The following is a 22,041-nucleotide window of genomic DNA, read 5'->3' as shown; positions in this document are numbered from 1 at the left end:
AAAATGTATTTATAAATTCACAAAAATTAAAAAGAAAAAAAAATAAAATGGAAAGCTTACGACACCGAGTGTTCCCAAGTGGTCACCCTCCCAAGTACTGACTCGGCTCGACGTTGCTTAACTTCGGTGATCAGACGAGAACCGGTGTTCTCAACGTGATATGGTCGTAAGCTGAAATAATATAATTAAAAATATACTTTTATCGAAAAAATTGTCCATCATTTTATTCAACAAATTGGTTATCGTTTCCAAAAATGGGAGCAGTTGGTAAATTTTTTTTTAAGTTAATGTTGAATTTCCATCAACAAGATGATTGATTGAAATTGTAATTGATTAATTCAGTTCGATTGTAATTTTTTTTCAAATTTTATCCATAAGATGTCAAAAGTTTTGTTAAAAATTCAAATTATCATCATTTTTAATGGACTGATAAATCTATTTGAAAAAAATTTAAACTTATGAAAAGAGGAAATCTTTCTATTTCATTCAGCTTACGACCATATCACGTTGAGAACACCGGTTCTCGTCTGATCACCGAAGTTAAGCAACGTCGAGCCGAGTCAGTACTTGGAAGGGTGACCACTTGGGAACACTCGGTGTCGTAAGCTTTCCTTTTTATTTTTACTTTTTTCTTTTAATTTTTAAAAAATTTAAAAGTTTTCGCATCGTACATTAAAATTTTTAAAAAAACGAAACAATCAATTCAGGATAAATCTGGATCGATCTGGATCTTTATCCCTGTTTCAATGTTTATTGATTGAATTATTTACATAAGAAGAAAAAAACAAAATATTTTCGACTTTGACATTTGACATTTTAGACTTTGTTCTCTCTTAAAGAAAAGATATTCGCATAGTTTTTATTTTAAACCAAAATTGGATACGAAAAAATTATTTTTGAAATTGAAATTTTTTTCTTTAAATTAAATCATCTTCGAGAATATTCGACAGAAGTACTTCTAGATTATCTAATCATGATGAAATGAAAGTAAAAACATCACCTCATTTATTTTAAATAAACGCAACAACAACCACAACAACAACAACAAAATCAATCATTTTATGATTATGACGGTAGCGAAAACCGGATTCCTTTTATCTTTAAGATAATCATCGTTTAAATATGTTTATCTGAATATAAATACATTGCCAAAAAAATAATGATGATGATTTTTCTTTTCTTTTAACCATTGCCATTGCTCATTTCTTCGTTATTTTGCTTGAATATCTAATTCATTTTTTCTTTTGGTAACCTCTCAACAAAAAAAAACAGGATCACGCCATTTGAACGTGTTGCAAGACAAATTGTAAGCTGGTTAAGAACAAAAATACAAAAATCCCATTCAACTGAAACAATATTACATTTTGTTTGTTTATTTTGAATTGAAAAAAAACAATTTCAAATTTATTCTTTTCGTTTCGTTTTGTTTCGTTATCAATATTGATAATCGATATTTTTTTTCTTGCTTTGATTTTTGATTTTAGTTTGAAAATTCAAAATAAAATTTTGAAATAATGTTCAAAACAAGTTTCAAATTCCAATGAAATGTTTTCCACTTTTTTTTGCATTTCATAATATTACGTCATTTGAATTTAAATTTTATAAAAATAAATTTCTGAAAAAATCTTGATCCATAATTTTGTAAATTTAAAAAAAAAAATCAAAATATAGCCTGAAAATTCTACAATTTACTTTATTCACAATTCAAAATTACGGATCAATGTCCGTCATGTGATTGAATTGCTTTTATTATTAAAAGAAAAATAAAAATCATCAATGAGAAAAAGATTAGTAACCATTATGAATTTGGGTTTTTTTTGGGTTGTTATCCCATCCATCAAAAATTTTCAACAATATGGTTGGTTCGAAATCTGGTAATTATTTTTCTTTTTTTTTAAAAAATCCAGATTTTTTTCTGGTTTTTCCATTCATTCATTATATTTCTACTAACCAAACAAATTTTTTCGATTGATTTTTTCCGATTTGATCAATATTGTTGTTGTTGTTGTTGTTTTTGTTTATTTTTTTGTTTCACTGGAAAAATGACGGGAAAAAACATTTAAAAATGATGATAATGAAAAACAAAATGAAATAAAGAAATCTTTCAAATATGCACGTAATCGAATTGATTATCATTAGATATGTACAATACCTATCATAGTTGATCGATCATTCATCCGATCGATTATTACCTCATTATCGTACGAAAAAAAAATTTGTAAATTATCTAATCACACCAATTTCAATATAGATGTCATTTGCATTTGTTTTTCATTCTCAAAAAAATAATAATAATATCTATTTATAAATCAGTTTTACATTCATGAGACCAAAAAAAACATCTAATAATAATTTCAATGTCATGACAAAAATTATCTTATTCATATCTCAAATCTATAGGTTCATCGATTACCGGAAAATAATTTTTTGTTTTTTTACTTTTTATCAAATTATTTGTTTGTTTGTCAATATGGGGAAAAACATTCTATTTTTTTGTTTTGTTTGAAGAAAAAAAAAATTCAGCGATGAAAGAGGCGAAAAAAATTGTTCAAAAATATCCAGATAATTTTAGAAAAAGAGAATGAGAGAAAGAAAAGAGAACCAAAAAGAAAAAACCAAATAGATCCGATTCGATCGAGTAAAATCAAGAATGTTAACCAGTCATCGATATCATGATATCCATTATAACAAGTGTTTGAACCAATTTTTCGGAATTTAGTTGTTGTCTTTATCAGAAAAAAAACAACAAAATTTTTTGTTATTGCAAGTTTTTCATCAATATCAACAATTGGATAAGATATATTCTTACGATGTATGCGTTTGTTTGCGATTTAAATGTTAAATCTGTATTTTACTTTTTTACCTAAATAACAAATCATTTTAATAATGTTCGTTGAAAATATAAAACCAAAAAAAAAGCAACTAAGGTAATGAATTATTTAAGGTTCGCGAAAATACGATGCTAATCTCGAATTATCCAGGCATCGATTTAAAAAAAATAAAAACAGAAATCAAATGTGAAAAAAAAACAGATCTGCCTCTTTTTTTCTTATCAATGGTGCGATTTTTTTCCTTCTTCTTATTATTATCTGCCACATCGGCGATGATCAACATCCATCCTTTGTCGTCATCAATAATGATCATTGGTCGATATGAATTCGACATCGGGACATTGATTGATTGACAAAAGCTTTTAGCTTTTTCATGATAATTTAGTATATAAGGCACTTGTCTTTTACATGGATTGGTCTGTCAACTAATGCTTGATGAATAAAGATTAATTTTTAAAACGAAAAGATAATTATTTGCTCCCTCTTTTTTTCTCGTGTGTCTATACAAAGCGATAACTTTCTTGAATTCTGAAGAATTTCAATTTTTCTTTTTCGTACAAAAAAAAACATCATTAAAACAACAACAATACAACGATGAAGGTTAATGTTCAAAGCCCAAATATTCGTTATACGGATGAAACAATCGAAGCAGATTATGAATATGATAATGTCAAATGTATTCGAGATGAAAAAACCAATTCAGTTAAGGTTAGTTACAATAATCATATTCAAAATCAATTCAATAATTGAAATGTAAATCTGGATTTTAATTAAATTAAATTAGGTTTATCCAATGAGATCGGTTGTAACATTTCGTACAGAACGTCGAATACCACGTACAGGTTTAATGATGATCGGTTGGGGTGGCAATAATGGTACAACAGTAACAGCCGCAATAATTGCCAACAAACATCGTATGTCATTCATGACAAAAGATGGTGAAGTGAAAGCCAATTATTTTGGAAGTTTAACACAATCCAGTACGATATTCTTGGGTTATGATGCCCATGGTAAAGAATTATACATACCTATGAAAGATACATTACCAATGGTTGATCCAAATGATCTATTCGTTGATGGTTGGGATATATCCGGTATGAATCTTGCTGATTCAATGAAACGAGCAAAAGTTCTTGATATCAATCTACAAGAACAACTTCGTCCATACATGGAACAATATCGACCACGTCGAGCTATCTATGATTTTGATTTTATTGCAGCCAATCAAAAAGAACGTGCCGATAATGTAATTGAATGTAATGATAAATGGTTACAAGTGGAACAGATTCGTGCAGATATACGTGATTTTAAACAAAAAAATAATCTTGATACAGTCATTATATTATGGACAGCTAATACTGAACGTTTTACTACTGTTATCGATGGCATTCATGATACAGCTGATAATTTATTGGCAGCAATCAAACGCAATGAAAAAGAATTGGCACCATCAGCTTTATATGCTGTTGCAGCTATACTTGAAAAAGTAATTTTTCTTGAATTTCAATTTGTTAATTTTGCTAATTCAATTTTTTTATCAAATTTTCAAATCATTTATAGTCTACTTACATCAATGGTTCACCACAGAATACATTCGTACCTGGTCTCGTTGAATTAGCCGAACGTGAACAAGTGTTTATCGGTGGTGATGATTTCAAATCCGGACAGACAAAATTTAAATCCGTACTTGTTGATTTTCTTGTATCAGCCGGTATTAAACCATGTTCAATCGCTAGCTATAATCATTTGGGTAATAATGATGGCTATAATCTATCGGCACCAAAACAATTTCGTAGCAAAGAAATTTCCAAATCAAATGTTGTCGATGATATGGTCGAATCAAATCAGATACTTTATGGTCAAGGTAAAAATCACCCGGATCATACAGTTGTTATTAAATATGTACCGTATGTGGGAGATTCGAAACGTGCATTGGATGAATACATCAGTGAATTAATGTTAGGTGGAAAGAATACAATTGTCGTACATAATACCTGTGAAGATTCGTTATTAGCAGCGCCAATTATTTTGGATTTGGCCATTCTTTCCGAACTATGTCAACGTGTTACATTCAAGATACATAATCATAGTAAGTTGGAATTGATTGTTTGAAACAAAACAAAAACATTTAATTTTTTTATTATATTTAAAACAGAGGAAACACAATTTCAACGTTTCAATTCGATTCTATCCATACTATCCTATCTGCTTAAAGCACCAATGGTCGAACGTGGTGCAAATGTTGTCAATGCATTATCCAAACAACGTCAATCAATCGAAAATTTATTACGTGCAATGATTGCTTTACCACCTGTTAATCAATTAAATTTACAGGCCAAATGTTCAAATCGTACACAATGGTATGAAGAATTAACACAACCAATCCTTAAAAATGATGAAGTAAATCCAACACGAATTGCGCCACCATTCAATGGTTTTATGAGTGGACATTAAGCAGCAGCCTAATCTACAGCCAATTTATACATTCTACATTAAACAACAAACAAGAGACAAAAATATTGATTTACTTTCTTCCATCTTTTATAACTTCCTCACTTTCCCTTTCTCTGGTTAAGATTATTATTTTTACAATAATATTAAATCAATCAATTTGTTAATTATTTATTGGTGTTTTCATTTTGTTTTCATCATTATTTCAATGATCCATTTTTAGAATGAAAAGTTAAAAATTTTTTTGTCCAGATCTATTGAATGTTAACTTCACTGCATTGAATTTATCTATGAGATAATCGATTGATTTATAATCGGAAATTTTTTTCATGAGCACAAAAATCACTTTTTTTATTTATCAAAAAAAAGAAAGATATTCGTTCGACAAATTTTTGAAAACATTTTAGCAATTTTGTAGTCATTATTTAACAATGACTAGAACATCAATCAATCAGCGTCAATAATCCGGATGATGATGATGTTGTTGTTCATATTTTGTTGTTTTTAACCATAATGTTTGCCTTTACCTCGTCCACCACCATGTCCTCCACGATGACCACCACCATATCCACCTCGTTTACCACCACCGTGGCTAATGCGGTGGCCACCACCACCATGTTTGCGATAACCACCACCACCACCACCATGTCTACGAATACCGCCATGTCCACCACCATGACCACGGGCTGAAACCATCATCATCATGGCTGCGAATATAAGAGCGAAAATAATCTAAATTGAAAGAATCGGGAGAAAGAAAAAACAATAAATAAATCTAATCACAATTCGAATCGATAAAAAACTTACAGTGAATTTCATTTTTTTTAATGATTGATTCGTTGTTTCAACAACAGTTATTTGTGCGTTGGATGATTTGTTTTCATGACAATGTTTGGCTACTGGCTTTTTATACTCTGACCGGACGTTTCAAAATTACTTTTAACAATATGCATTTACTTTACATATTAGAGACACGCATAAACACATACAACTAACATAGATTGTGATAGAGATAAACGATTTCTTATTTTACCGTTATTGTGGATATATGAAAAAAAGGTGGGGTTTCCACAACATCATATTCATCACTAATATCCCATTCATGAGTATTTTTTTTTGACGATCCAACGTTTTGGAACATCTAAATACATGTTGAAAAAAAAGAAATATGAATATAGAGTATGGTACCATAACTAATGTAGTGGCACTGGCAATGATCATGATGATCATTGACTATGAAATTTGCCAATGTTTAGCGATGATTTGATGATGATGGATAATGATGATAATGATGAAAAGACCTCGTTGAATACATGTGATTGTCATTGAGATTGAGAATGATTTTCATTTTTCTTTTTCCTTACTTTTTTTTGTTAATTTGATTTGAACTTTTAAATTCAATGATCATAATTTATAAGGATGATACCTTGGCATTGTCGCCTGTTTGGCTTTCCATTTGACAATGATCCATTAATTCATTCAGTTTTTCAAAATAATAATTGCTAAATGAATGAATCAAAATGGATGATTATAAACATCGAAAATGGCCTTTTCTATAGAGGAAATCTTTTCTTATTATTGATTGTAAGCAAATTATTCATCAAAAATTGAATTTTAAAAAAATAAATAAATAAATGACAGGAAATTGACGAATGTTCTATTCTATTCATCATTCGTATTCAAATCAAAAAAAAACGGATTTCATCTATCACGATTTTTTCGAATCAAATCAAATCAGCATAAGATGAAATATTATCATCATTGTTGTTACAATTTTTTTTCAAATCGATTCAAATTCATTTTAAAAGATGATGATTGATAATAATCCATTTTCAGAAAATAAACAAAATATGAGCAAAATTTGTCCAAACATTTATTATTAATCGATAAAAATTGTAATAAATTTGCATTCATCATCACATAATGATGGTTTCATTGGATTTTAACAATGATGATGATAATAAGGAAATTAATTCCATTGAATTGATGAAATTTATTTTGGATTTTTTTTTTTTTTTGGTCATCCATCCATTTGTGTCATTATGTGAAATTATTTATCATCAATTTGAATGATGAGAACAAAACATAAATTCTGATGAAACTTTTTTTTATGTTGTTGAAAAACCTTGTGTAGATATGATTTTTTTTTGTTGGAAAGTTCTTGGAAAAAAAGAAAAATCCCTATCCAACAAAAATCACTTCATTTTTCGATAAATAATTATTTTCTTTTCTCCTTAATTAATTTCAATTATTTGTGAATAATGATATTCGAATGCAGTCAATATTTTAAACAACATGACAAGAATGGCGGTCAAGAAAGAAAAACAACTTTTTTTAGTTTCATATTTCACATTTAAATTGATTTCATATTAAATTTCTATCCATAATTATAATGAGAATGATCAGTTAAAAATATAATTATTTTGAATTTTACAATTACCATTACAAATTATGATCTTAACTATAAATATATATGAAAAACAAAACACCATTTCTATTTAAAAAATGGCGTCAATAAGAAAAGAAAGAAGTTATTTTTATTTTTCTTTTACTTCAAACTGATGTTGATGTTAAGGTAATTTGTGAATAAATGATGATTATGATGATAATGAACATAATACTAATAATAATAATGACCTTCGAAAAATAATCATTTCAATTTCAACGATTTTATCATTTCATCCAAAGCTAAATTGTTGCTATTGAATTTTATTTTTCCTTACATTGTATTTCGTCTGTTATCATGGATAAACGAAAATTAATACATTCGAATTCATTGCTCACACATCTTTGGTTGAATAATTTGATTATGGAAATGAAAAATCCATTTCCATTCGAATCGTATACATTAAAACAGGAAATAACAGGTGTTGTTTTTTTGTTGTTTTTTTTGTTGGTGACATACATGCAACCCTTCTACACTATAATTATGATGTTTCACACTTGAAATGTCACATTTTTTCTTTCGTTAATAATCACTTATATATTGCATAGAGATTTTCATCTCCATTTTCCTTATTCAAATGTTTCATTTGTTTTTCAGCATCATTATTATTATTTCAATGACGTTTCTAATTCAAACAAATCGAAAAGAATTTTACATTCTAATTGTTTATAGGCAAAGAGTAGAGAAAAATAACGATATGTTCCAAGGCGATCCAAAAGAACAACAACAATAATGTAAAAGATGTCGATGACCAATACTATCAACAAATGATTATCATGAACAACAAACATCGTCAAGATCACAAAGCAAAAAACATAGAGACAAATGATTATTTTACAGGGAAACAAAATAAAACGTAAAACAAATTAAAAATAAATTGAATCAAATAAAAATGGAAAAAAAGTTTTTATAAAATAAAAATATCATTGAAATTATTAGATGCGAAAAAGGTCATCAATCCGAAAGCTATGACAACAATCCTCAATGAAGAGCAGATGAATTAACCAAGTGACAAAAAAAAACATCTACATCTTGAAATTGGCCAAAAAAAACTAGTATCAATATTATTTCACGTAACCAAATTCCAATGAATTCAAAACACATTTTTAACACGAATAATTATTCTATCAATGAAAGCGATGTCAATATAATCATGATTATCGTAAAATTATCATTAGTTTTTCGTATTTATAATGATAATTTAATTAATTATAATAAGTAACAACAAATGAATCTCATCATCATCAAATATCATCATCGGCGCAATCACACTTTTTATATAGGAAAAGAAAAAGATACACGACATTACAAGTAGTATACAAGTTATTTTGTTTTTTTGTTTACATCAAACAAAAAAAAATCCATAATAATAGATTTATCATTGTTGTATATATATAACTAGAGAGATACGAAGAAAAAACCATCATCAATTTTGCATGAAGATGTGAAATTAATTAATGAAAATGATTTTTTTTCGCATATGAGATAGAAACACAAATGAAAAAAATAAAGTGAAATAAAAAGGAATTTTTTCTGTATTTTTTTTTCTTTAATTCAGTTCTTTATCTTCAAGGAATTTGTATTCGAATACAAAGTTTTCTTTTTTACGTTGGGTCCATTTTTCGAAATCAAAATAAATGTAGGTTCCCTATTTTGTATGATTGATTGTCGAAGATTAGTCGGTATGCCCCAATTAAAATATGATCATAAAAAGGAAGTGGAAAAAAATATATCGATTAGAAAAAAATCTTTGACCGATAAGTTTAATCAACATACCTGTTCATAATCATCGGTTATAAGTTTTGGTTCCTCAAGCCTTTGAAACCACATCATATATTTTGTATGAAAACGCCAGGATTTATTCTTCAACGTTTTAGCTGCCATATATTGCGCTTTTGAACCCTATATTTTTCAAATATTGTGAATGAATTTTTGTTTTATCGGTTTGAATAATAGATAAAATACCTCCATATAATAAAAGATGAAAAATAATGTTTCAGGTGTTAAGCGATCATAGAATTCAATATTGTTGAATTGAGACAACGTTTGATTAGGAAAACTAGACATTTGTGAATATGTATGGAGTTGTGGTAGTTTTATATGTAATGGTCTATTATGTTTCAATTAAATTGGAAAAAATATCAATCGAAATCAATCATTAGTAATAATAAACTATTGAAACGAACCTTAATCGATACGAATCGATCGGAATAATAGGTTGACGAAACGCTGCATCAAGTAAATGCATATGAAACAATGTTTGCTTTGAAATGGTTGGCTTGTTTGGTTGACTTGACAACATTGTCGATGAATAAAAATTTTGCGATTGTGGTGGTTGATTCGGCTGTGTTTGTTGTTGTTGATTAACAAGATTATTCAACTGATTTTGAATATTTGCATTTTTGGTCACATCGACTTGTTGCTGTGATATGTTCGATTGATTCGGCGGCTGTGGTACTGGTGGTGGTTGTTTGCTTTGTTGATTAACGATTGTTGCCATATTACTTGGAGGTGAAACAGATGAAACTGGCACATTAACTGCTTGCATTTGTCGTTGATGCATCATCAACTATCGAAAAGATTAATCATAATTAAAATAAATTACATAATAAAAAAAAATACGAACATTATTTTTCAATATATTCGCATGATTAAGATGGTCAAGATGTTGAAATGATTGTTGTTGTTGATTCGCATTCGGTTGATTCGGACCTAGATCATTCAGATGAGCAGCTGACAGTTGATTATTAAGAACGGCACTTTGTCCCCCGGCATTAGCGATCAATGCTGGAGATAATAACGCATTTGCTTGTGGCGTATCACCGCTTAATAGATCACTATCTAGACCACTAGATGCAGCATTCGTCACCGATGGTGTTAACATTCCTTGCGCTACGGCAGCTGCTGCTGCTAAACCTTTAAGATTTTCAACATTTGCTATTCCCTTATAACCATTTATTAAGTGATTATTTTGTAGCAAATATTGTTGTTGTTGAGATGTCAATTGAATTGGAGGCTGTTGTTGTTGTTGTTGAGAATTATTGGCCGAGTTTGTATTATTCGAAACGATTGCCGCAAGATTGGATGCATTCCATGGATTTGTTTGATTAGGATTCGTGTTATTACTTACAACAGCGGATGGCGCAGACGTTATCGTTGATGCGGCGGCCGCTGCTGCACTATACAATGTTACCACTGTCGATGTTGATGAATTATTGTTGTTCATTGATGATGAATCATTCGATTGCTGTACATTCGAATCATTTGTTACCGTTGTGACCGAAGATGATGTTTTTGTAGTTGACGATGATGATGATGATGATAATGATGTGCCAGAACCGGTAACTGATGAGGCAACTGCGGCGGCATACGGTGTTGTAACTATTTGTTTTTCAATGATAATTCCAATGAAATGTCATTTTAAAAAAATGAAATGACAAAATACAAAAAAATAAGAAAACAAACCTGATTGCGTTGTGGAAGTAATGTTGTTGTTGCTTAGAATAGTTTTTACAGTAGCGGTCGAACTAGACCAAACGGCTGTTGTTGCTGTAGTCTTATTATTATTATTATTAGTATTATTATTACTTGGAGACGATTGATTCGTTACGGACGTTGGTGTACTATTGTGATTTGATGTTACACTATTCGTAATGAATGAAAATTCTGTTGAATTATTACTATTAATATTGTTTGCTGATAATGGATTATTATTATTGTTGTTGTTCTGATTATTCATTGCCGATTTCGACAATGTTGATGATGTCGTTGTTGTCGTTGATGTCGCATTAGTGGAATGATGACTATTATTTTGTTGTTGTTGAAGACCAGGACTTGGTGCTGGCGATTCACTTGTAGACGATGAATTTGAATAGGCATTTTGGTTATTATTATTACTCTCTGGTAGTGAATTGCAATCAACATTTTCCATTGATACATTAGCCGTTGTCGTATTATTATTCGCCGTAGATGACGTTGTCGAATTATCATTTGTTTTTGTTGCTGATCCTTTTTCATTTTTACCTGCAGCATTACCGAGCACATTTGTCAAATCGACCACATTATTTGCTCGGAATGCTTGCATATCTTCAAGGTCTAGATCATCATAAATATATTCATTATCTTGAAATTCAGCATCTTGTGATGATTCAATATAATATTCGATATCATCTTTAATTTTTTTGATTTGATCCACTTCGACCGTTTCATTATCTAACATTCGCATTAATGTTTCCAGTTGTTTAATATGATAACGATGTTTTTCCACACGATTCTTGACGAAATCATGCCGTTCCTGTTTTTCGCGATCTTTTTTACCTTTTTTCTGTGTTGTTTGTAGATTTTCTAGCTCACTTTCAAATAATTCTACTTGTTCGGATAACTTTTCAATCGAATTCGATAGCCAATTAGTGATGTCATCTTTTTCTTTTTGTGCCGGATCTAATTTCTGTGCTGCACCTAATCCTTCTTTTGAATAGGCTTTAGTTTTGGTTTCACGTTCAACCACTTTAAAACGTTCCATTTGCATTTCGATTAATCGCCGATAATTACTTAGTTCTCTTTTATCTTTAACCTCGCTGGATGCTAACCATGTTTTTATTTGATCACGTTGTCTCTATAAAATTTCATTTTTTTATCATTTGAATTAAATATCAACAAAAATTAATCAAATATCATTTAACTTTATCAATCGTAAATACCTGTAATTTTTTAATCTCTTTTTTGAGATCAGCTTCATATTTTTCTTTTTGATTAGCATTGGTTGCATTATGAACTTTAACCCATATCTCATCAAATGTTTCAACACCTTCATTTACTTTTTTCAAACATCTATCAATTTCAGCTATAAAATTTTTCATAATAAAAATGAATGAAATAAATGTTTATTGAAAAAAAATTAACAAATACCTAGTAATTTTCTTCTATCTGCCATTATGATTATATAATAAATATGGCTGTCGTTCCTGTTGTTTATTATGATAAAAATGGTGACAATGATGGTGATTATGATGGAATTGATTATGATGATTCCAATGATGCATTGAATTTGATGATAATCGTAAATATACGACAATCAAATGTTGACTGATGATTTATGTTTTTTCTTTTCGCCAACTATTTTGACAATTCCGAAAATAAAAACAAAAGATAAAAATTATTAATGAATATTAAAAGATTAAATGGAAACCATCTTATTTTTAAAAAATTCGAATATGAATGACAACACTGAATCGATGATGGTAATTTGATTCGATTATTAATGACGAAAAGATCAGAAGAATCGCTCATCGTTGGACAAATTTATTGTCTGAAATAGCATGTGGAGAATGTTTTAAATGATGACAATTTTTTCCAACAGTAAAAAATGGAAAACAACAATTTTTATTGAAGTTTATGTTGAATAATATCTGCATTTCAGTTATTGTATGTCAGCTTCAATCCGAAATGAATGCTACTATTCATTGGTTTATGCATGGAAAAAAATCGAAATACATACATTACAAACAAACAAATGAATTAATCAATTCATTAAAAATTATATCCAACGTTTGGCGCGTTTAGTTCGTATTGATTTGGAAAACAATTACAAAAACAATGTTGACAATTTTCCGATACCAACAAAGATAAACTATTGAAAAATTTAATATTCAAATTTTCGTTTTAAAATTATTTTTTTTTGTTTCAGAAAAAATTCTAACATCAAAAAAATGGATATATTTTTTTTTGTTCAATGAAAATCGTGATAATCATCATCAGCATCATACACACAATGTAAAGCATTAGTTATGTGTTGTCGCTCGAACAGAAGCAGCAGCAGCATTTATAGAAGCAGACTGCTATCACAGAAAGACTATACTCATTGCTTACAAATATCTCATCACACAGTCTTTGTGTTCATCAAATTCGACCATTCTAACACAATTTGATTTTATTATGTTAAAATAGATTAATCAATGCGTGCATGTTTTCTTAATATTTCATTTATTTTATTTTTTTCATTCGGAAAATGATTTGAAATTTTTGAGGAAAAAAAACGCGCGCGTTATTAGAAAATGATTTAATAAAACGAACAAAATAGATATGATAATAATGACAACAAAGTCATTGATAATTTTATTTCAAAATGGAAAAAAATTATTTAATGAAATGACAAAACGAAAGAAATGATCAGATTATGAATTTGGAATAAAATTGCAAATCTGAATCAAAAAAAATATGCCTAACAAAAATAATTTTGATCATAAATCAGTTTATGATCAAACAATAATAATAATGACTATATATAATTTACAAAGAATGATATCAGATGATGACAAGTGATTACAGTGATTAGGATGAAGTTGGCAAAAAAAAGAGAAAAAAAAAATGACAATTTAAATTTGAAAATGAATAGAATAAGAGACAGTTGAGAACAGCAAGACGAATGGAAGAGAAATTTGATTGATCTAATTCTTCGATAGAATTAAATCAATCATAATATCGCAAAAAGAAAAAAAAATCAACAATAAAAATTCAACAATAAAAATTTGATGAAAAATATTTAGCAAGATATTGTGTGAATGTAAGTTTGCAGCAATTATTGAGAAAGATTCATAGTAGATTCATATAAAAAATATTATAATGTAGGTGTGTGTGTGTGTATGTTTGCAAGAATAAAACGATATTCGTCAATTCATTTCAAATAAATATGATGATGACGACCAAGATTGAAATTTATTTCTTTTCAGTATATTTCTGATGAGATTTTCAATATGGCAACATGTTCCAGACTATCAAAGATTTAGAGAGGAAAAATTGAATTTGATGGTTGATTAAAAAATTACAATAAATGAATGATAAAATTCTTCTAATTTTTTCACATCGTTATCGGCACTTTTTTCTGCAACTGTTCTAACAAGTTGTCATTTGAGCACGAGATAAATGGCCAGTATCACCAACCGTATAGACAGTAACACGTCCACTTGGTTTGATAGCAACCCATGTCATACTACAATTATAAAGAGAAAATCTTAACCATCCTTCGGGTGGAAATTGTAATGCACGACAAACAAAATAACGGATCACATTTCCATGACAAACAAGTATATCATAGCTATCTTGTTTTTGTGATGGATCAGCACGATGAAAATATTTTCGAAATGCACTTTCAATACGGGCACCATCCTGGAAAAACTGCTACGAAATTGAATTTGTGATTCGGTCGATTGTTAATATAAAAAAATTAAAAAAAGTAAGAATTAGAAATTGAAAAATTTAAATTCAAAATCAATTTATTTAGTAAAAGACAAAAATAAAAGAGAAAATTATCTTCATTCAATGACAAATGAAGCCGGTGGCGAGGACATTATAAATGTGTAAACAACATCAACCATCGATTACTGAAACTATCAATCTAGACAAAATAAACAGGAAAACAAAACAATTTTTTTCGTGTTTGTCACCAAATAAAATAAGATAAAACCAAGAGAAAGAGTAAATTTTTTTTGACACTAATAATTTCGCAATGTGAAAATCGAAGTAAAAAAAATCGAATGGATTTCGATCGATTATAATCAGGAAAAGTTTTTTCTTCTCTAATGGAAAAAATGTTTATCTTATCTAATGTCTAAAATAGAGCAACAAAATAAAGTCCTCAACATTATGGTAATAGCCTGGATAAAAGATATAAACTAACGATGATTATTGATCAGAAAATCATTTAGAAAACATCGAAATCTCGAATTTGGCTAAAGTCGAGACTCAATTCTGAAATTTAAAAAAAAATAATGACGAAAGCGATTTCCAATCAATCCATTAAGGATTAGATAATCGATATATAATTATAATTAATGATTTATTCATGTTGAATATATCATAGACAAACACAGTAACCACATTCATTCGATCATCACGAGATTTTCAAATACAGTTGCATTGGAAATAATCATGTTTGAACGAATGGGAAAATTAACAGAAGATAATTTCATCATATACAAGAACTATAAAGAACAAGCAAAAGATATCATATCCAGTTAGATATATCCCATTTTAAGATAAACAAAAAAAAAGAAGAGAAACAGAAACAACCTAAATGTAGAGTAAGGAGTTGAAAAATAAATCAAAATAATAGAAACAAGCGTGGGAAATCAGAGAATGGTATCGTTATTATATTCAAAACAACAAAATGCGTATCAATTATCATAGTGAATATTTATTCTTTTTTCTCTCTTGTTTAAGAAAAATTAAATAACCCAGTAAGAATTGGTTTAACACCTATAAAAGAATTTTGTTTTTTCATACTGGAATGAAAAGAAATGAATAAACTAAAAAAATCCAATTCTTTGTGAAAGGCCTTGACGATCTAAGAATATAATAATTTAAAAAACTGCCAATACTAATAATAGAAGAATTGTATGGATATAAAAAGTTTAAAATGTCAAATATAAAAAAAAAAGATTTTGAAAAAACTTTTTTTGTTGTTGAAAAAACTATTCGACCGAAAATCGGAAATTTTCGGCATACAAATATCTAGGCTAGAAAAAAAAGAATAATTGCATTGTCACCAAAAATGAAAATGCCAAATGTTGAGGAAAAAGCTTAAAAACGATAGAATCACATAGGAATAAAAGTGTACAAGAATATTATAATTATTTGTCATACCTTTGGTTCAGGTTTCCAACTGGAACTTGGTGGCTCCGGTACAATCGGTGAACCTTCACGAATGAAATCACATGCACTAATCGGTAAATCGGGCAGATGTGTGTGTATAATATCGGCTGTTTCGGTCGCACGTGTCATTGTAGATTTAATAATACGTGTGTAAGGTAGGCCTAATTCTTTTAATCGTTCACCAATACGATTAGCCTGATCACGTCCTAATGATGTTAGCTGCCGTAATTCATCTTTATCGGCATCCATACGATATTGACCATGTCTTATCAATAATAGATGTCTGGTTGCCGTTGATTTTGCCTTCTCTAAACGACGATTATAATCATCTTGATCACATTCAGGTAATGAACCAAAATCACCTTTCATAGGTGTTGTAATAGAATTTGGTTCACGTTTATCCCAATTATAATCCCATTTTGTTGTTATATAATTATGTAGATTGATAAATTTATAATCAGGTAATAGTGCGACAGATGATGCATGTGCTTTAAAACTTTCTGTATCTTTATGTAGACCGGTAAATAATACGGCTGCAGCTGCACCACAACCAGCTAGACCAGCAGCCAATAATAGTTTTTTTGTTCCACGAAGTATAGACATTTGCGTTTTGTTTTATGACAAATTTTTTTATTATCAAAATGAAGATGATGTTTATGACTTTAAAATTAATGATGACAATGTCAAAAACACAAATAAAAAATTAATTGAAATTGTTCAATACACAAACAACAAACACAGAAAAAAATTCTTAGAGACAAGCAATTAATTTGTTCATGTCACAACAACAAAGCAAAAAAAAAACAGTGTTCAAACAAAAAAAATTTCGTTTGTTCGATGATGAGGAGGATGATGATGATGATGAGGGCAATAATCAAGATGACATTATCATTTGACTAACAATCCACTTACAATCATACAATTAACAATGTTGACTTTGTGACTTTTTTTTCGATTCAAAAAAGAAAAATCTGACTCGAGACTATTCGATGATGATCATTGTTGATTGATAAACATAGGCCGCGATTAAAAAAAATGAAGACTTGATAAATAGATTTTCGATAATCGTGATTTTTGTTACGATTTAACTGGAATAATTTGTTGTTGCTGTTCCACAATCTGTTCACTGGTTTTTTTGGCCTCGGTCCCCTCTTTTGGTTTTTTCGAATCAATTTCTTCTTTATTTAATACTTAAATAATCATTTCAATTCTAAGTAACTATCAACAAAAACATTTATCGATGAAGACGATAGACAAAAGAATCGGTTGTCGAATAGAAAGGAAACAATATTTGGCCGCATTTTTGTGGGCTAATCAATATTTTATGATGTTTATTTTATTGATTTAATTTCTTTTTTTTAGGCGTTTAGTCGATCAGATTATCAAACAAGAATTTTTAAACATTTGTAGAAAGCGGAACAATAATTTTGATCAATCATAGATGTTAAGCAACAAATTGATTAGATGAAATTGATGTTATATATTCAATACAAATTAAAGTTGTAATTGTGTCTACAGACAACAAACGATGCTATTCGAAATGAAAAATGATCAAGATGTATAATGATTCGACCATCATCAATGTTATCAGATCATTAAAACATACACAGATTTTTAAAAAATTTCTCAATTTCCTCAATAAATCGACAACCTCAATCACACAAACAATTGATTAGAAAATTAGAATTTAATAGGAAAAAAATATCTTTTAAGATTAAACAAGGAATCTTAAGATTTTTAAGATCTGTAAAATCAAAAAAAAACAGCAAACATTTACACCATATCAGTACAAGTGTAACACATACAATTGTTAAACAAAAATCGAATTTATTACTGAGCAACAGCATCAACATCATCATCAACGAAAAAAGCTATAGTCATAATTAAAATTTTTACGTAACAAATTTCTTACTATTTGTGTATTTCGATCATATTTCAATTATTGTAAATTTTCATACCACTACCCATTTGAGCATAACCTAAGACATTTAATTGTGACCACAGCTAAATGATGTTGATCTTGATTGAAACGAATGAAAAAAAAAAGATTCTCTCTTCATTCCGGCTTGTATTATTCCAGATACACTGAGAGAAAAGTGTGGTTTGCACACGCCAATTTTTTTGAGGTTTGCACGCCAATCGCTAACACATTTACATGCTTTTTTTGATGGCGTGCATACCTCAATGTTGGCGTTATTACGGCATCCAAAATGGACTTTTTTCTCAGTGATATCAGGATAGTGTGAATTTTTTTTTGACTACATCTACACACATGTGGTTAACTATATTCGAGCAAAGAGAAAAGGAGAAAAAAAAACGCATGTAAAATTTATTTGTCCACTTACACGTACATTGCTAGAAGCAAAGAAAATAACAAAGAATAAACTGATGCTCCGCCCAGAATTTGTAGCAAAAAAAAAATTTCCTATTAAATTTTAAAATGCTCTGATTACCGCAAAAATTGAATGATAATTTTTTGAAAAAAAAATTAAAATTTTCTCAATTTTCAAATGTAATTTAAAAAAAAATGAGAAACAAAAATGAATTTTTTAAATAAATCGATACTTTTTATCGGCGACTTTTCTCTCCTGAAATGATAATAATAAAGATATAAATTAACATCGACAAACAAATATTGAAAGAAAAAGTGAACAAACAAAAAAAATTATCATGATCATGGCCAAAGATATTCAGTTAAGAAAAACGAGTTGAAAATCAATAAAATCACCCTTAAAATAAATTGGCAGACAAGAATTTTTAATAAAGCAAACAAGGTTAACGAAACAGGAAAAAAAGGGAATAATTTTGATCCAAAAACAAAAGTAATGAAATTTTTTAAAAAAGCAGTCTGATAATTGTGATGATGAAGATATAAATGAAATGAATTTTATTTTTTGATGGCTTTTCAATCATCATCATCAACAACAACATTATTATTAGATTCATCATTTCCTAGATGTATTGGCGCTGATATCCGCAAATAGTTTGCGACTGAACAAGATTAACATCCCCTCTTTTTTGTTAACTTGTTGATTGTTTTAAATGAACTGTTTGTTATTTGTAGTAATCTCTATTAGTTATGATGTTGATCATTATTTTTTGGATCATATTCAATTATTATTATTTTTTTTGTACATTTTGTCAAAAAAATATATTTATAGCATCTTTATTAAGAAAAAAAATGATGTGAAACAAACAAAACAAAAAAATATAAAAAAAGAATTGAAATTTATCTAAGAAATTTTCGGCTTCTTTTCTAATGATGATGTTGTTTTTGTTGTTGTTGTTGTCGATGATGATGACAATGATTCTGAATTCTGAGAAATACCAGTTGAATGAGTATTTGTCGGTAATTCTTGTAATGAAACACGCCGTTGAATGTTGGCTCTTTTTTTGGCTATTGTTATCGTATTCATCTTTTGATTCTCTGAATCTCTAATTATCACTTCATTTTCATTATTTAAAATTTCATCATCATCATCATCTTCTTCTAGGTATTGCGTTGTTGATGATGATGATTGAATTATCGATTTTGGTAAACGAACATTACGACCATCATTCATCGATATTAATGAAACGGTTGAATCCGATAATATTATCGATGATTCTAATGATTTTTGTATGATTGCAACCTGTTCCGATATATCTTCCAAACTATTTCTTGGACTTCCATTCAATGGTGAATGTGGTGTACTTTTGGTTGTTGTTTTTGTTGGCGATTGTTGTGGTTGTTGTCGTTGTTGTTCAGATTCCAATTTCTCCTTAATTTCATGTAATGCTTTTTCTTCATTCAAAATAGTTAGATCGGATACGCTATTATGACGTGAAGCCGGTAAACTAGCTGAATGTCCTCCCAATGCTTTATTCACTTTTTCCTCCAATGATTTTTGATGTTCTTCCACCCATTTACATGATAAACCAAGAAGAACAATATTTACACTTAATTTAAACGTTATGATACTTAGAAATAAAAATAATAAACAAAGACAGGAATAAATATCATTAAAATGAAAAGAACTGAAAAAAATTCTCATCAATAAAACGCTTAAAGGAAGTGGAATGAAACCCATTCGTCTGGAAACAATATCTGAATGATCCGAAAAAGCCTATTAAAATAAAATGATCAAAAATTTTAATTAAAAATTGAAAAAAAATCATCAAACAATCAAAAAAAAACATACACTTTTTAGTTTACTACCAACTAAATCATAGGCCAATGAAAGAGAATAATCTTCATAAACATCATAAGAAATTTCATTAAATCTTGTTACAAATGCATGTTTAAACCAATCGACAAATATTTCGACCGAAAATACCATTAAACAATCTGGTAATAATATCCATAATTGTCGATCTGACCAATTATATTCTTTCATTGTTTGTATGATAACAACAGCCAATAATACAATATAATGTAATCGTTCACGTACATCACTACAAGACATATGAAAAAGATTGTTTTTTTCAAATTTTTTGAAAACCATGCTTTTAAGTTCGACAAACTTTTTTTTCAAACAAAAAAAAATTAATCGATTAGATCAGCATTACTTTTTTACAATTATCCTTATTCTTCGTCAAAAAAAACTTACATTATTTGACATCATAATGGTGATAAGAGCTTTGTTTTTTGAATTGATGGCAACATTAAGTGTTGTTGCCTGCAGTAATACCAATATTGTATGGGCAACTAATGTTTGAGAAAAAGAAAAACATTTGAAAATCTCTCACGGAACAGGATGTAAAACACATACAAACATAAAAAATAGCTAATAAAAGATGAAAAAATATGAAAACATAATGACGTTTTTTGGTTTGCGGTTCAGTTGCCGTCCAATACAATGTATCCAATATATCCTGTCCAAATGATGATAAAAGTTTATCGGCAACTTCGAGCATATTGAAAAAAATATACAACTTTATAATGGATTGACTTTTGATTTGATGATAGAAAATTGATATTTCAATATTATCCATCATATAAAACGATGCGAGTAGGATGATTCCTTTGAGTATATCACAGGTTTCGGCAGCGTTCAATATCGGTACCGTTTGAAAGCTTTTTGAATTGAATGTCGAAAAGAATCGAATGAATATATTTGCGATACGAAATAAACATGATAATAGAGCCAATATTAAACGAAATGGTAAAAATGTTAGCACAAATAGGAAGGCGTCAACACATTGAAAGAAACCATAGAATAGAAACTAGTAAGATGAGAAAAAAAACTATGAAAAATCCATTTATTTAAAAAACAATTGAATTAACTTACGGTTTCCAACTTATATGGAATCTTGAGAAATATGTAAAATTTTTCTCTTCGTTCACGATATCTTTGTTCATCATTTTGTAGTTGATAGCCACGTTTTAGTTCACATCGAATATATTCCAATAAACTTGAATTGTTTTGTGGTTCTAAATTAACAAACAGATTTTTTTTAAATATTCCAATTATATGATGAAAACAACTTACTAGAGGTAGATGATTCATTTTTCATTTCTTTCATTGATATTGAAAAAATTCTTGGAATTATTTCGCAAAATCATAAAAAAGAATAAATCTTAATGCAAAAAAAAAAAAATTAAAGCTGCATCAGCTGCATGTGGCGTCAATTAATTGTCTGTGTTGTCTATTTGAATTAAACACAACAACTATCGATTACTGT

General features: G+C 28.7%; 4 protein-coding genes and 2 non-coding genes across 7 annotated transcripts; 2 read left to right on the top strand and 4 right to left on the bottom strand.

Moving 5' to 3' along the window:
* Window positions 1-53: 53 nt before the first annotated feature.
* Window positions 54-172, bottom strand: LOC113790627 (5S ribosomal RNA). The gene has a single exon (XR_003474773.1). It is a non-coding gene; the product is annotated as a 5S ribosomal RNA (ribosomal RNA).
* A 317-nt stretch (window positions 173-489) lies between these two features.
* On the top strand, window positions 490-608 carry LOC113790628 (5S ribosomal RNA). Its single transcript, XR_003474774.2, has one exon. It is a non-coding gene; the product is annotated as a 5S ribosomal RNA (ribosomal RNA).
* Window positions 609-3,228: 2,620 nt separating this feature from the next.
* On the top strand, window positions 3,229-5,452 carry Inos (Inositol-3-phosphate synthase). Its single transcript, XM_027340218.2, has 4 exons — window positions 3,229-3,539; window positions 3,616-4,317; window positions 4,392-4,920; window positions 4,987-5,452. The coding sequence occupies exons 1-4, from the start codon at window positions 3,426-3,428 to the stop codon at window positions 5,283-5,285; spliced, it is 1,644 nt and encodes a 547-aa protein (XP_027196019.2). The 5' UTR covers window positions 3,229-3,425; the 3' UTR covers window positions 5,286-5,452.
* A 3,165-nt stretch (window positions 5,453-8,617) lies between these two features.
* On the bottom strand, window positions 8,618-13,466 carry Not3 (CCR4-associated factor Not3). Its single transcript, XM_027340226.2, has 9 exons — window positions 13,226-13,466; window positions 12,637-12,843; window positions 12,429-12,571; window positions 11,194-12,343; window positions 10,355-11,109; window positions 9,915-10,297; window positions 9,694-9,838; window positions 9,505-9,630; window positions 8,618-9,376 (listed from the first exon to the last, which is right to left on the bottom strand). The coding sequence occupies exons 2-9, from the start codon at window positions 12,659-12,661 to the stop codon at window positions 9,278-9,280; spliced, it is 2,826 nt and encodes a 941-aa protein (XP_027196027.2). The 5' UTR covers window positions 12,662-12,843; window positions 13,226-13,466; the 3' UTR covers window positions 8,618-9,277.
* A 342-nt stretch (window positions 13,467-13,808) lies between these two features.
* On the bottom strand, window positions 13,809-18,183 carry LOC113790543 (serine/threonine-protein phosphatase PGAM5, mitochondrial-like). Of its 2 annotated transcripts, none has more exons than XM_027340225.2 (2): window positions 16,369-18,183; window positions 13,809-14,901 (listed from the first exon to the last, which is right to left on the bottom strand). In XM_027340225.2, exons 1-2 carry the CDS (start codon window positions 16,978-16,980, stop codon window positions 14,620-14,622), a joined length of 894 nt encoding a protein of 297 aa, XP_027196026.2. In that variant the 5' UTR covers window positions 16,981-18,183; the 3' UTR covers window positions 13,809-14,619. The 2 variants fall into 2 exon arrangements, with proteins under 2 accessions (XP_027196026.2, XP_027196025.2); XM_027340224.2 differs by having other exon boundaries at window positions 13,809-14,904; window positions 16,369-18,181.
* A 1,344-nt stretch (window positions 18,184-19,527) lies between these two features.
* Window positions 19,528-21,995, bottom strand: LOC113790578 (transmembrane anterior posterior transformation protein 1 homolog). The gene is made up of 6 exons (XM_027340264.2): window positions 21,849-21,995; window positions 21,648-21,790; window positions 21,129-21,582; window positions 20,967-21,064; window positions 20,559-20,879; window positions 19,528-20,483 (listed from the first exon to the last, which is right to left on the bottom strand). The coding sequence occupies exons 1-6, from the start codon at window positions 21,880-21,882 to the stop codon at window positions 19,611-19,613; spliced, it is 1,923 nt and encodes a 640-aa protein (XP_027196065.2). The 5' UTR covers window positions 21,883-21,995; the 3' UTR covers window positions 19,528-19,610.
* Window positions 21,996-22,041: the final 46 nt, after the last annotated feature.

Source organism: Dermatophagoides pteronyssinus, unplaced genomic scaffold (genome assembly GCF_027571235.1).
Source record: "Dermatophagoides pteronyssinus isolate colony J.1.1.1.1 unplaced genomic scaffold, Derpt_VIB-CSIC_2022.12 sq0013, whole genome shotgun sequence".
Lineage (NCBI taxonomy): Eukaryota > Metazoa > Arthropoda > Arachnida > Sarcoptiformes > Pyroglyphidae > Dermatophagoides > Dermatophagoides pteronyssinus.
This window is presented reverse-complemented; position numbering and strand designations above follow the sequence as displayed.

What these genes read in the sequence shown, in the direction of transcription:
- Inos (XM_027340218.2), top strand. Translation starts at nt 3,426, where the DNA reads ATGAAGGTTAATGTTCAAAGCCCAAATATTCGTTATACGGATGAAACA. An exon ending in TTGCAGCTATACTTGAAAAA is followed by an intron (nt 4,318 to 4,391) that starts GTAATTTTTCTT and finishes AATCATTTATAG; the next exon opens with TCTACTTACATCAATGGTTC. An exon ending in ATTCAAGATACATAATCATA is followed by an intron (nt 4,921 to 4,986) that starts GTAAGTTGGAAT and finishes TATTTAAAACAG; the next exon opens with AGGAAACACAATTTCAACGT.
- Not3 (XM_027340226.2), bottom strand. Translation starts at nt 12,661, where the DNA reads ATGGCAGATAGAAGAAAATTACTAG. An exon ending in TACTTCCACAACGCAATCAG is followed by an intron (nt 11,110 to 11,193) that starts GTTTGTTTTCTT and finishes AAAAACAAATAG; the next exon opens with TTACAACACCGTATGCCGCC. An exon ending in TAACCGATGATTATGAACAG is followed by an intron (nt 9,377 to 9,504) that starts GTATGTTGATTA and finishes CATACAAAATAG; the next exon opens with GGAACCTACATTTATTTTGA.
- LOC113790543 (XM_027340224.2), bottom strand. Translation starts at nt 16,980, where the DNA reads ATGTCTATACTTCGTGGAACAAAAAAACTATTATTGGCTGCTGGTCTA. An exon ending in GTTGGAAACCTGAACCAAAG is followed by an intron (nt 14,905 to 16,368) that starts GTATGACAAATA and finishes TCAATTTCGTAG; the next exon opens with CAGTTTTTCCAGGATGGTGC.
- LOC113790578 (XM_027340264.2), bottom strand. Translation starts at nt 21,882, where the DNA reads ATGAAAGAAATGAAAAATGAATCATCTACCTCTA. An exon ending in TTCCATATAAGTTGGAAACC is followed by an intron (nt 21,583 to 21,647) that starts GTAAGTTAATTC and finishes TCATCTTACTAG; the next exon opens with TTTCTATTCTATGGTTTCTT. An exon ending in CCATTATGATGTCAAATAAT is followed by an intron (nt 20,880 to 20,966) that starts GTAAGTTTTTTT and finishes TTGAAAAAAAAG; the next exon opens with TTTGTCGAACTTAAAAGCAT.